The sequence below is a fragment of the Geotrypetes seraphini genome, chromosome 1, assembly GCF_902459505.1.
Source record: "Geotrypetes seraphini chromosome 1, aGeoSer1.1, whole genome shotgun sequence".
Taxonomy (NCBI): Eukaryota; Metazoa; Chordata; class Amphibia; order Gymnophiona; family Dermophiidae; genus Geotrypetes; species Geotrypetes seraphini.
Genome location: NC_047084.1, coordinates 509,411,546 through 509,426,615, shown reverse-complemented (window position 1 = coordinate 509,426,615; position 15,070 = coordinate 509,411,546). Strand labels below are relative to the sequence as shown.

General features: G+C 39.4%; 1 protein-coding gene across 9 annotated transcripts in view; it reads right to left on the bottom strand.

Annotated features, from left to right (window-relative positions):
• Positions 1-15,070, bottom strand: part of LOC117352220 (spindle assembly abnormal protein 6 homolog) — a 180,770-nt gene that overhangs the window by 89,691 nt on the left and 76,009 nt on the right. For all 9 annotated transcript variants that reach the window (XR_004537632.1, XM_033928535.1, XM_033928519.1 and 6 more), the window contains one exon: positions 5,018-5,209. Coding sequence is in view for 8 of the 9 variants with exons in the window: in XM_033928535.1 (XP_033784426.1) it covers positions 5,018-5,209 (192 nt within the window). In the remaining variant the exon portion in view is untranslated. The remainder of the gene's footprint in view (positions 1-5,017; positions 5,210-15,070) is intronic.

Here is a 15,070-nt window from a genome sequence, read left to right as displayed (position 1 = left end):
GAGTGTAAGCATGTTTCTAATTTGGAAAGACCACAAAGAATGCAATGACTGCATTCAAGTCTCTATTAAATCAAAGTCTCCTTGTTCTTATAGAAAGACTAGGAACTGTAGGGTTGTTGTTTCTTTTGGGGGGGGGGTTGTTTTGTTTTGGGGGGGTGTTTTGTTTTTTGAAGTTTTTGAGGTTCAAAGGGATTTGTTCAACATCAGATGAATACAGAATTCAAGCAAAGTTTTTGGAGGCAATATTCAGCCAGCATAGGTCAGTGTTTGACCACCACAATTACGCCTGGATACGTATTATTAAAATTAAATATCCAGGTATGTGTAGCATTTAGGTCCCCTTTTATGAAGCTGTGTTTGTTTGTTTTGGGAGGGGTTTATCACCAACCGCTGAGGTAAAAGCTCTGATGCTCATAGAATTCCTATGAAAACAATAGAACCCGAAACTTACTAGAACAGCACAAAAATGGTAACAAAGGTTCTAGAATCCACTGCTTTGTGGCTGTGCAGCATAAGCTGTAAATAAATAATTGAATAATTTGGAGAGAAGACTTCAGTGTTGATTGGATAAGTCAAGTGAATGGAAAACGTTCAATCCTACAACCCGTGGGCAGGTAGTCACCCAGCGCACCACACGTGTGCAGTGAAAATCAAATAACTAGTGCAAATACACTTAGTGATTAAATATCATATGAAAATATTTTACAGTAAAACACTAACACAGTCAGCAAAGAAGAATAACCGCACAGTCTTTAAAAAAAAAAAAAAAATCAATGAAAAAGACTTAACTCAATAGGAACTCCAGCATGAACAAGGACTCCCAGAGACACTTTCAACGAAAAGATCCAGTTCACAGGAGCTGCACTCAAGAAATCACAGTCACAATCGGTTTAACTGAACTTCAGTTTCGGAAAAATCATCCTTCTTCAGGAACCTTTCATTAGTAAGAATTCATAGTGAAAACAGAGGCGTGAAAGCTCAAATAAATCCAATGAAACGCCCGACTTGGCATTAGCAGTTAGAGAGGTAAAACAAAGTGCATCCCATTTGAACAAGAGGGCGGCATGATGTCACCTTTCGATCACAGGCAAGAAATCATAAAATGGTATTCCACTCGATATTCTCATTGAGACCCGAAGGAAAAACTGAATTTAATTCAAATTCTAGAATAAGCTCTGTTTTTGCCTACTGTAACCTATTTGTTGTCATGACTAGTCTGTTTTCAAACGATTGTGAATGTCTACTTGTAACCCGTTCTGAGCTTCTGGGAGAACAGGATAGAAATCAAAATAATAAATAAATATCCAGTATTGTTCTCAATACTAGATGTAACGTTTCTTGTTACCTGCAAAATTAGCTAGTAAGGAATCAATTATGAACCATCTAAGTTGTCTTGTTCATGCTGGACTTCCTGAGTTCATGCTGGACATGCTGAGTTAAGTCTTTTTCGTTGATTTTTTTTTTTTTGAAAAGATTGTGCAGTTATTCTGCTTTGTTAACTGTGTTAGTGTTTTACTGTAAAAAATTTTCATATAATATTTAATCACTAAGGGCTCCTTTTATCAAGCCGCGCTAGAGATTTAACGTGCGTAATAGTGCGCGCCAAACCGCCAGCCGCACTAGCCGCTACTGCCTCCTCTTGAGCAGGTGGTATTTTTTGGCCAGTGCAGGGGTTAATGCGTGATGAAAAGTTGCACGCATTAACCCCACTAGCGAAGCTTGATAAAAGGAGCCCTAAGTGTGTTTGAACTATTTATTTGATTTTCACTGCACACGTGAACACTATGATGGTGTGGTGCGCTGGGTGGCTACCCGTGCATGGGTTGTAGGATTGAACGTTTTACGTTCACTTGACTTATCAATCCACACTGAAGTCTTCTCTCCAAATTATTAAATTATTTATTTATAGCTTATGCTACACAGCCACAAAGCAGTGGATTCTAGAACCATAGAATTCCTATGAGCATCAGTGGCTGGCGATTTAAAACCTTAATGCAGTTTGATAAAAGGGGACCTTGATCAGAGAACTGTTATTTATGCAGTTTTATTCAGTTGCTTAACCAGTTAAGAGATTAATATTAGCGTTTATCCAGTTAAGTGATGACTCTACCCCCAGGCCATCCACAGAGTTGCTGGTTTCAGATTTAGCAGTTATAAGGGGATACTCAGCAGTACTATCCAAGAAAGTGTTGCTGAATATTTCTTGGGGAGCCCACAAAGCATTAGTTAACCAGGAAAGAGGGGGTTATGGAACAGTTTATGAAAAGGCCAATTGAATTAATTAGAAGGGGGGGGGGTGCGTCCTATGGTCCGGTACGTCCTATAGAATGAAAAATACGGTACTTGTTAGGTTCTATATAATATTCTACGTACTACAAGTTCTTCATTTTTATGATTTTTTTTATATCAGTTTATCGCTTCTCAAGTGCTATTTGACAGCCACTGCACTGAAGTATTGCTAATTAAAATAAATATTTGCTTATGTTAACTCGGTGATATCTAATGGGATGCAACTTTGATGCTATGAATAGAGGGTTTGAACATGCCCGCCATTTTTTTTTTGTTGTTTCAACGATTTTGTGTTAGAGTGTTAACTAATTGACATTAAATTATCAATCATATCTATATTCTCTCTTACTTATATTACTGATTTGGGTTTGATTCAGTCACTTTTTATTTTTACCACTACGGTCGGCATATCATGTATTGTTATTTATCATTGTAGAACAAGTGTTACTGGCTTTGCCCAGTGACAGTTATTCTGCTTTGACAGAGTTCTCATCGTTTTTGTCTTTTTAGTACAAGTTACAACAGTTAAGAGTCTAAAGCAATGGTTCTCAAACCCTGTCCTGGGGGACCCCCAGCCAGTCGGGTTTTCAAGATATCCCTAATGAATATGCATGAGAGAGATTTGCATATAATGGAAGCGACAGGTATGCAAATCTCTCTCATGCATATTCATTAGGAATATCTTGAAAACCCGACTGGCTGGGGGTCCCCCAGGACAGGGTTTGGGAACCACTGGTCTAAAGAAATGATAGTGTGTTTGACATTTCCTGAAGTTGTAGTACATAGGGCCTGATTCTATAAGTAGTGACTAGATCGCAAGCACTAGCCGAATTGCACATGGATTCCAAAATGTTTTAATTGGCTTAATTGGTGGGATAACTGACCAAGCCAGTTTTCAGTCAATCAAAACACAAGTTTAAATTACCAGTTAAGAGTTCCACTCAGAACTCAGCGCGGTGCCTACCTGAAAAGTAGGTGTGGTATGACTTAGGTGCTGGTAAAGTAGGCCAGGAAAACCCTGGCCTACGTTTCCTGTGTCTAACACTAGAATGCCTACTGTCATTAGGTGCCAGTAGATGTGGTTCAATAAACGGTGCCTAGCAGTTGATTTGACAACTGTGCCTAACGGTGCCTACAAGTTAGACCCGGTTACACGCCATTTATAGAATCAGGCCCATATTGCTGATTTCTGTTAATTATGTTTGTTTTATAATGATATTATTGGAACTTGGGGGGGGGGGTATCTATGATTCCATCAGGATGCCCCATGTTTGCTGCTCTACAAACATGTGTTTTAAGGGAGTGCATTTTTTTTTTTTTTTTTTTTTTTTTTGGTATTTGGCCACTATAAATTTAATTGGCCAGCACTCAATATTATTTAGCTAATAAGTTATAGCCACTACAAAAAAAATTATATTCAAATGCTGGTCACCAGAAATGGCCTGGCTTTGAATATGTTGTCTCAGCATTGACCGTGGGAGTTAGCTGGCCTGCCTCCCGCATTCTGAATATCGGCCCCATTATGTTTAGAAAAATTGATTCTTTTCATTTCTATAATACCAGGTTCAAGGATATGATTAGGGTACAATGTTAACCATATAGTTAACTAATACTATTATTTTTCAGGCATCAAAGGAGTTTTGTGAATGGACTTGCAATTGATATAATAGGTAGATAATGAATGCTTGTTAGACAAATTAAAAATTTGTAATCTATGATCTTTGTTGCAACCTCCATCAAATGTTATTGAGAAAAGTGAGGGCTATAAGTCATATTTAAATTAAATTAAAAGATGCCTGTAATGGCAAAAGCTGCAGTTGGTTGCTTAAAATGAGAACAATACCACCCTAGTAATTGTGAGTAAAAGCTCATGTGTAAAATCTAGCTCTAGTTTATATGCATTATGCATGCATGCACACATGTATTTAAATAGGCATAGGACACCAGGGGGCTAATTGTACACCAGGGGGCTAATTCTATAAAGGGTGCCTAACTTACCCCCCCCCCCCACACACACACACACACTTTTACAAAGCCACACTAGCGGCTGCTGCTGCAGTAACTGCCCTGAAGCCCATAGGGCTTTGGAGCTTATGTTGTGCTGCAGCCGCTAGATGGGCTTTGTAAAAGAGGAGGGGTTAATTGGCAAAATACCCTTAATGGCCTCAATAATTGGTTAAAAAAAAAAATTGGACGATAAGTGCCTATCCGATTCTATAAAAGATAAGCGCCTATTGCATGGTGCTCAGCGGAGCCCAATGCCTAAGTGCGCATTTCTATGGGCAGAGCATGACTTCGGCACCATTAAGCGCAATTCTCTATAAACATAGGCCTTTAAAATCCTGTCCTACATTTCAGGCGTCTTAAGTTTTTACATAGGTACCATTAGCTGCAATTCTGTAAATGGCGCCTAAGTGTAATTAGAAACATAGAACATGACAGCAGAAAAGGGCCACAGCCCATCTAGTCTGCCCACACTAATGGCCCACCCTAACTACCTCCATGAAGAGATCCCACATGCCAATCCCATCTTTTCTTAAAATCTGGCACGCTGCTGGCCTCAATTACCTGTTGTTGAAAATTATTCCAGCGATCAACCACCCTTTCGGTAAAGAAATATTTTCTGATGTCGCCATGAAATTTCCCAAGAGGCTAGTGTAATTTTTCTAGGCACTGGCCAATTTAAGCACCGTTCATAGAATGAGCCCCAAGATACTCATTTTCTTACCTCTTCAAGTCCTGCAAGTTTTGTTTTCAGCTCTCGAATACAAGATTCCGACTTGTATTTTCTCTCTGTGAGATCTTTATTGGCAGTTTCCAGCTCAGACGCTCTGCTTTCTAGATGATGCACTTTTCTAGTACTAGCCGTTTCCATCTCCTTCCTTTGCTGATCACATTGAATTTGATACTGTGTTTGAATCTAAGACAAAGATAGATGCAAAGCGCATTCATGATGCAAAACTATTGGGCAAAAAAAATCAGAATTTTTTAATGAGACTTTTTCTTGTTTTAGAAATTCTGTTGCTTCGTTTCTTAGGGCTTACTGGTAGTGGGTATTCCTTATGTTCATTAGAATACTTGCCCATGATGAAAGATGGAGTTGGATTTAGATGTTTACCTTAATACTTCAAACTCACAGAGAACAAATTAGTATAGTGTCTTAACTAGTTTCATCACAAGACCTGAAACAACCAAGGCGCTACTTCAACTTTTTTTGTGCCCTTACAGGGGTGATGTGTTCATCGGTCTTTTTTTAGGCAAGTACACAAAATGATGTTAGTTTGCAATAAATAGTTTAAGTGTGGCACGGTAACATTTCTTTATAGACAAGGGTTCATTGTTAAATTAAATATTACGATAAGTAAACATTTGAATTCTATATTAAAAATTTGTTATATTTTTTTAAAAATTTTTTTTAATGAAATTTGCTATGATTTTCACATACAATGCAGTAATAAAGTTGTGTTTCATTTTAGGCCAGTAAGAATTGGGCTGATGGGTGTATATCTGAGGAGGCACAGCCCCTGAGGAAGCTGTAAAGCAAAATGGTTGGGCAGCAGTCGGGCATAAGGTAAGTGCTCTTTTTTTATAAATTATAAACACACTATTAATATTGAGCCTCTTATTAAAGACTAACATCATTTTGTGTACTTACCTTAAAAAAGACAGATGATGAACACATCACCCCTGTAAGGACACAAAAAAAGTTGAAGTAGTGCCTTGGGTGTCTCAGGTCTTGTGGTGAAACTAGTTAAGACACTATACTAGTCTGTTCTCCGTGAGTTTGAATTGTTTTTTGAACAAACTTGGAAGTAATCCAATCCATAAAAAGGAAAAATCTAACATATATACATATACATGGTGCCCACAAAAACACTCCTTGATTTTAAATGGTTACAAAATCAAAACTTATTGAAATATGTTTATAAATATGATGATAGCAAATACAAGTCCCAAAAAGCATGGTTAACAAGATCTTACACAATCTCTTGCACTTTTACCCTTATAAGCTGCAATTGTTGCATTTGGTGCAGAAGTTACAACCTTTTGACAATGCAACGTGACAAAATGACCAGGTATTCCTCAAGTGGCCCCCGAGATCACCATACATTACTATTTGTGAATTTTTCCTTTGGGAGTACATGAAAGACAGAGTGTACCTACCTCTACTATGCACAACTATGGATGATCTACAGGAATGCATCACTGAAGCTATAAATGCGATCAAGCCAGAGAGTCTGATCCAAGCTCAATTATCGCATTGATGATTGCCGAGTAGCAGGTGGGATGCACATCGAGTGTATGTAAGATACCATGTGAAACTTTATGAGTTGATGAAATTGTAGCCTCAAAGGTGAAAGAATATTCCAATAAATTTTGGTTTTGTAACCATTTAAAATCAAGGAGTGTTTTTGTGGGCACTCTGTATAGTGAATGCAATCTGTTGATAAGTAAGGCTGGAGGCCTATGGTAGTACTTCTGTTTATAATCAATTTCTGTAAGGCCCATTCCTCGTTTGGTTCTAATAATAGACAATCTACAAATCCAAAGTGTATATAAGTGTATGGTAGTTGCAAGCCAATTGATATAATTTTATCACAATTTCATGATAAGTATATCAAAAACCTTAAAACAGAAATCAAAGTTGCCAATAATAGTTACAAATTTTTAAATAAATAAAAAAAAAATATTGACAGCTTAACTCAAGCACAGAATTAGTTAAGATCCAAGAGAACAATATTTAGAAATAAAAACAAAAGAAAGTCCTCATCACCTGAAAATCCACAGATGAGGTAGAAGATATATATTAAAATGGACAATTAGCCCTTACAGGTCAGAAGAGCCTACAACTTCCTGAGATGGATATCTTTGGGCTCCTTTTACCAAGGTGCATTAGGGCTTTAACACGCGGAATAGCGTGCACTGAATTGCCACGCGCACTAGACCTTAACACCAGCATTGAACATAAGAACATAAGAAATGCCGCTGCTGGGTCAGACCAGTGGTCCATCATGCCAAGCAGTCCGCTCATGTGGCGGCCCTCTAACTGAGATCAGCACTCTAACTGAGACTAGCCCTACCAGTGCACGTTTTTGTTCAGCAGGAACTTGTCTAACTTTGTCTTGAATCCCTGGAGGGTGTTTTTCCCTAAAACAGCCTCCGGAAGAGCATTTCAGCTTTCTACCACTCTCTGGGTGAAGAAGAACTTCCTTACATTATGTCGCAATGCAGGCTCCTGATCACCGCAGCGAGCCGGGTTCACAGCGACCATTACTGCTCACAGCGTGTTCCCTCCAACTAGGGAATCCTTCAGGCCCCCTAGACAACAGCCTAGGGTAAAACAGCAGGTAAAATGTCCACAGTGCAAGCAAGAAAGGAATCCACACACACTCAAAGAGGTTCAAAAATAAAGTTAGACTTTTATTCCTGACCCCGAGTCAGGTTGCTCTGAGGTTCTTAGAAGACTGTAATATTTCCCAATACAGTAGTGCAAAAACCAAAACTTGCAAAATTGGGCCAACCTGGCCTCACTGGTTTCACAACAGACAGAATGATCCTTATTTCCAAAATCAAAAAGGGAAAAAGAACACAAAAAATCAAAACTATGGCTGGATTTCAATTTCTACAGCTCAGTCCTCTTCACCAGCCTAAATAGGTAAAGGTAAGTTCAGCAATAAGGAAACATACACACAGTTCTTGTTGCATGACAATAAACTTTTCATAAGCCAAAAGTAAACAGTTAAAGCTGGAGGGCTCTGACACTGGCTGACTGCAGTCAAGGAACTTATTCAAATGGAGTTCCTCCGTGGCTGACGTTCCTTGCAGTAGCTTATCAGCAGCAATTAGTCTCCAGCTGTGTGGAGAGGAGGTAAGCAAAAAGCTCTGTAGTGAATTGTTCAAGCAGTTTAAAGTTAAATAATGTAACAGCATTCTTCACAATCTAGCTTTGAAAAGTGAGACAATTCTGCTGTTCACCAAAAATAACTCAATCTCAGGATTTCACCAAAAGAAACAGGTAAGAAAAAATATCACACACTTCCCACCTTTTCAACTTGTGTCCATGACTTCTAGCCTCTCATTAGGCTCACTGGACAAACCAATATCCATAGGTTCACATCTTTCAAACTGCTTCTCAACGGTGAGTTCAGACTCTTCAGAAAGGTCCACCATCTCCCACTCTTCCCCCAGCTCATCAGCATTCAGCCGGGCAGAGAAATCATGCTGCCTCTCTGGATCATTTTCCTAGTTCCTCTGCTCCTCCCCCTCTCTGGGTCTCAGCTGCCTCGTTTTAACAGGCTCCAAATCACCCCTCCCTACTCTAAAGAGGGGGAAGGGAGAAAGCTCCCTCTGCAGCTGTGACTGGTCATATGACAGCTTCCTACTAGGTCTCTGCCTTTCTGGAAGATGTAGTTTCCTGTTCCCTGAGGTCTTATGAGCTCTAACAGCTGGCTTGGAAGAGTAACCTGCAACTGGTCTGTACTCTCCCTGGCAGTCACTGTCTGACTCATCAATCTCGATGCAAGGGAAGTCAGCGCTCTCATACTCAGCAGAGCCAACCTGGTCAGCTCTCCTGCATAGGGGCTTCCTGCTCTTCCTAGTTAGACCTCAGACAAAGCTAGGAGGAGAGCTAGATTTGTCACAGTTTGTACGGAATCTATCCTCTTTCAACTTTAGAGAGTGCCCTCTCATTCTCCCTACATTGGAGAGGGTGAACAACCTGTCCTTATCTACTAGTCTATCACCTTCAGTACCTTAAATGTTTCGATCATGTCCCCTCTCAATCTCCTCTGTTCAAGGGAGAAGAGGCCTAGTTTCTCTAATCTTTCGTTGTACGGCAGCTCCCCCAACCCCTGGTGTTGGTTCTAGAAGCATAGCATGGGTTTAGCACGTGCTAAAATCCTGCGTGCGCTAAAAACGCTATCGCACTTTAGTAAAAGGAGCCCTTTGTCTCTCAGCTGTCATCTTATTACTCATAACTGGAAGATTTGTACTGAATATTTCATTTTTGTTTTTTGTAGAAAAACTTTCAATAAAAACTTTTTGAACAGAAAAAAAAAAACATAAGCAGAATTCTAATATTTGATAGCACTTTTCTAAAATATCTTTTTATTGGAATTTTTAAGTGGAATTTGCAATATTTAAGAATTTACAAAATACAAACCAGGATGGTAAATTTTGTTAAAAACATAGTCAAGAAACTGGTATTATACTATGCAACCAGTTTCAATAGAATAATGCTAAAATGTAAACAAAATGCACAAGAAACTTCATTGGGTACCTGTAAATTACCTGTAATAAAACTAGTACATCAGGGACTATCCCCCTCTTTTACTACAATGCGCTAACCGCTAATCAAATTTGCATGCGCTAAACGCTAACGTGTCCATAGACTAACATGCACGCGTTAGTGCAAACATGGGCAATTCCAGTCCTCGAGGGCCGGAATCCAATCAGGTTAGCATTTAGCATGCGCTAAATCGATTAGCGTGTGCTAATCTGTTAGTGCACCTTAGTAAAAGAGGGCCTATATGATAACTTGCCTTATTATTTTAAGAAAATTTTTGAAAGTATATCAACCAAGAAGGACATTAAGATCTGAAAATTGTATGCAGCTGGAGGTGAAAAGTAGAAGAGAGATTCATTATGGTGATACAGAAAAATCCTCCTTTGTAATTGCTGGTTCAGTGATGTGGAACGATGTGTCTGGGAACCTGTGGCTTTGTAGAAATGTATTGCAGTTTAGGAAACTGTTGAAAACTTATTTTTTCCCCAAAGCATTTAACTGAGAATAACCCATTTCAGCTTTTGTCTAGATAGGAGGAGAAACATGCTTGTATTTTGCCTGATTTGATAACGTAGGGAGGTACAGTATCTAATATGTATTTATGAAAAAGATCTATGAACATGATGTGGTTTATATTAGAATGTGGGAGGTTGCAGGTGACTTTGGGAGTGTGTTTATTAAAATGATTATGAATGTCCTTTTTTGTAAACCGCCAAGGTTTTTTAGATGAGTAATAAATAGTTTTAAATACATACATACTTGGGGGAAGTTTAGGATTTATTACATTACATTAGTGATTTCTATTCCGCCTTTACCTTGTGGTTAGAGGCGGATTACATAAGAATTGTTATGATATTAAGAAGTACATATTGTTAAGATATTAAGAAGTACTTAGGGAATAATTTGAACATTTTCTGACTTGCTATGGAGTAGTTGGTATTGCAGGAGGAGTTCGGAACATGTTTGGATGTGTTATATTGGTTTTATGTATTTTTTTTTTAAGAGTAGGGTTTTTGTTTGTTTTTTGAAGGTTTTGTAGTTTGTGGTCGAAGTTAGCAGCTTGTTAAGTTGACGGTCTAGTTTCGCTGCTCTGGTGGCCAGTAGGTTGTCATACATTTTTCTTCGTTTGACATTTTTGGTTGGCGGGTGTGTGAATATTGTGTGGGCTCTCCTGTGTCTTGTTGAGGTGGATTGAGTTAGTCGATTGTTCCAGCAGGTAGGGCTGTCTCCGTTTATAGCTTTGAATAGTAGGCAGTGGAATTTGAAGTGCACTCTGGCTTGTATTGGGAGCCAGTGTGAGTTATGGTTTGCCTCTATGATGTGGTCGTATTATATTTAGGGCTGGAACTTTCATGGCCTGTTTTAACTGTGTTTCACAATAAAAACGAATAATGTTTCAGTTACAACAAATATACAGACCATGCTTGGTCAGGGTGGCAAATATGTTTTGGGTTATTTTTCTTAAATAAAATGATGAAATGGGATTTTCAGGCTCACATAAGAAGGCTGTGCATGGAAAGAAAAAAGGAACCTCAGCCGGACAACTAGAGTGAAACCAAAAGAGGAGCGGCTCAGAGTAGAGAATGACAAGGTGACAAATTTTTCCCCATTCCTGCAGGAGCTCAATTTGCCTGTCCTGTCCCCACGAGTTTTGTCGCTGTCCTTGTCCCTACCCCATTCCTGTAAGCTCTGCTTTAACCGCACAAGCCTTGAACACCTATGATTTTAAAGTGTTTGAGGCTTGTGCAGATGTGGACAGAGCTTGCAGGAATGGGACAGGAAAATAACTCATCGGGACAGGAAAATGAGTTCAAGTGGGGATGGGGAAAAATCTGTCCTTGTGTCATTCTCTAGCTCAAAGCCACATGAGATGAGGCTAGTAGGTTGTGAAGGTCCATGGATCTTAAAGATGCAGGATGAAAGAAAGCTGTGAGCCAAAGATCAGGAAAGATTCCGGAAGACTGGAAGGTGGCAAATGTTACGGCGATCTTCAAGAAAGGTTCAAGGGGAGATCCGGGAAACTACAGACCGGTGAGTCTGACCTCGGTACCAGGAAAGATGGTTGACTCGCTGATAAAGGACCACATCATTGATAACCTTGATGGACACGGGCTGATGATGACCAGTCAGCATGGTTTTAGCAAAGGCAGATTGTGTTTGATGAACTTGCTGCACTTCTTTGAGGGAGTAAACAGACAGACAGATAGACAAGGACGAATTTCAGAAGGCGTTTGACAAGGTTCCGCATGAACTACTACTTTGGAAAATTGCAAGCCATGGAATCGAGGGTGAAATACTCACATGGATTAAAAACTGGCTGAAGCATAGGAAACAGAGAGTGGGAGTAAATGGACAATACTTGGACTGGAAGAGCATCACCAGTGGGGTGCCGCAGGACTCGGTGCTTGGACCCGTGCTCTTAGATATCTTTATAAATGATCTAGACATTGCTACGACGAGTGAGGTGATTAAATTTGCAGACGATACAAAGTTATTCAGAGTAGTGAAGACACAGGGGGATTGCGAAGATCTGCAACGTGACATAATCAGGCTCGAGGAATGGGCATCAACATGGCAGGTAAGGTTCAATGTGGATGAGTGTAAAATGATGCATGTAGGTAACAAAAATCTCATGCATGAATACAGGATGTCCGGGGTGGTACTTAGAGAGACCTCCAAGGAAAGAGACTTGGTAGTTATGATCGACAAGTCGATGAAGCCATCCATGCAATGTGCGGCGGCGGCAAAACAGGCGAACAGAATGCTAGGAATGATAAAGAAGAGGGATCACGAACAGATCGGAGAAGGTTATCATGCCGCTGTACTATGCCATGGTGCGTCCTCACCTGGAGTACTGCGTCCAGCATTGGTCGTCGTACATGAAGGACACGGTACTACTCGAAAGGGTCCAGAGAAGAGTGACTAAGATGGTTAAGGGGCTGGAGGCTAGCTGTACAGCGAAAGATTAAAGAAACTGGGCCTCTTCTCCCTCGAGCAGAGGAGATTGAGAGGGGACATGATTGAAACATTCAAGGTACTGAAGGGAATAGACTTAGTAGATAAGGATAGGTTGTTCATCCTCTCTCCAAGGTAGGGAGAATGAGAGGGCACTCTCTAAAATTGAAAGGGGATAGATTCTGTACGAACGTAAGGAAGTTCTTCTTCACTCAGAGTGGTAGAAAACTGGAATGCTCTTCCGGAGTCTGTCGTAGGGGAAAACACCCTCCAGGAATTCAAGACAAAGTTAGACAAGTTCCTGTGAGCCAGAACGTACGCAGGTAGGGCTAGTCTCAGTTAGAGCGCCAGTCTTTGACCAAGGGCCGCCGCGTGAGTGGACTGCTGGGCACAATGGACCACTGGTCTGACCCAACAGTGGCAATTCTTATGTTCTTATTTCAGCACTGTGATGTCAGGTTTCAAGTTTATTTAAAATTTCTTATATCGCCCAATCAACCTTCTAGGTGGTATACAAATTCATAAAAACATAAGACATACTTTAGCTAAAATACAAGTTTAAGCTGATATTACATCACCAAACAGTAACAATAACTTTCGAAGACTTTTAAAAATAAAGACAAACAGGAACAAAAGGTAAAAAGGCAAGAACTACCATAGTCAAAGTAAAAGAGTACAATTAAGGAAAAAACAATAGGAGGGGCTGCTATAAATAATGTTGAACTCAATAATATTGAACTCAATTGCCCTTAAAAGGGCAGTTAGGTCTCGAAGGCATCAAGAAAGAGAAATGTCTTTAGCTTCATCCTAAAATTATTAAGAATTGATTCTTCGCGCAAGTAATTTGGGATACTATTCCAGAGAGAAGGGGCGATGACAGAGAAGACAGTAGACCTCATTGTATTTATATACTTCAGTGACAGAATAGAGAAAAGGTTATTCGATCTTAGAGTCTTAGAAGGATTATAAGCGGTAAGAAGATTATTAATAAATTTGGGTTGATTGTTTTGTCTGGTCTTAAATGTTAACAGAAGAATTTTGTAAGTGATTCTGTGTTCCACTGGCAACCAGAGCAAAGAAGAACAGACAGACAATGTTGGCAAAATCCTGAGAGGGAAGTGAGGGGTCACTGCTGGTAACAGTTAATGGATCACAAAAAAAGTAGTAAGAGAAAGCTAGTGAAGCCACATAAATTCTTGAATAAATTATATTGGTGTCACAGGCAGGTCTAGGAGATAAACAAGATTTGTTGGAAAGTTCACTGCATTTTGCTGCACCATAAGCCATCCAAATAAACAAGTCTGTATATTCCCCTTCCCCCTCCCTCCCATCCAATAGTTGTTGAAGGAAAAGAGAATTGATACGGAGGTAGTAATCTATGGATGTATTAGCATCAGTGTTTACATTCATTTGTGATCTTCCAAAAATAACAACAAAAAAGGATAAGGTGATCAGATTTTCAAATAAAAAAATTAGTTAAAGCAGCTAATAAATCAATGAATTGCATGGAACTGCAGGAGAATCTTTTGAGAACAATGAATTGGCAGGTACATTACATCGCCTGCCACTTTCCTAGTGAGAATAGGGGAAGGTGGTAAATACTTATTTGGGATGCTTTAGACAGGGGGAAAATGGCAGCAAATAAAAATCAATAGAAAAGACTGGAAAGAAGGTGCTGGTAGTACTTCTGGACTAGGTCAAAGTGAAATAAGACTAGGGAAGTGTGTGCCATGTTTGAATCAAAATCAAAGTGAAAACCTAATGTGCCACTCTAACAATTGATCCACACGAAAAGCAAATTCATGAAGGTAATTAATCAATATGAAGGAATGTGTCTCAGAACACCACTTTAGGGATTACATGAGTTTTCACCCCAATTTTTAGTGGTAATGGTTATCTTTCATTGACCAGACCTTCTTTTATACTCTCTATTCTTACATATTCAATTTAATGATTCATTCATAATTAATCTAGTTTCTTTTTGAACTTTTCAAAATCAACTAACTTGTTATTAATTTAGCTATAAATATTTTTTATGAATTATGTTTTTCTGTTAATAAAAGGTTTTTAAACTAACCTCAAATCGATTTTTATTTTATATTCTGCATGTTCTACTTTATGGCGACAACATTAAAGAAGGGGCTGGGATACAGGAAATCACTACCAAGACTGCAAATGTTAGAGAAAGGCGGAGCAGAAATTCAAAGAGAATTAGATATTGACTGAGGAAGGGGAGTCACAAGCAATGGGAAGTACAAATACCATCCTTGGAGATAAGACACACATCCCCTGCCTAGAATACAGAGCCTTGAACCTTTCTATCCTCCACATCATACTCAGGAAGTATTTTCTCCCCCACTGCTCTTGTCTCTGAGTTGGTGAATTTTTTTCTGCCCATAACAGCTTAGCGAATGAGACCCCAAGGGCTCCTTTTACTAAAGTGCGCTAGCGTTTTTAGCGCACGCAGGAAATTACCGCATGCTACATTCCTAGAAATAACGCCAGCTCAATGCTGGTGTTACGGTCTAGCGTACGCGGCAA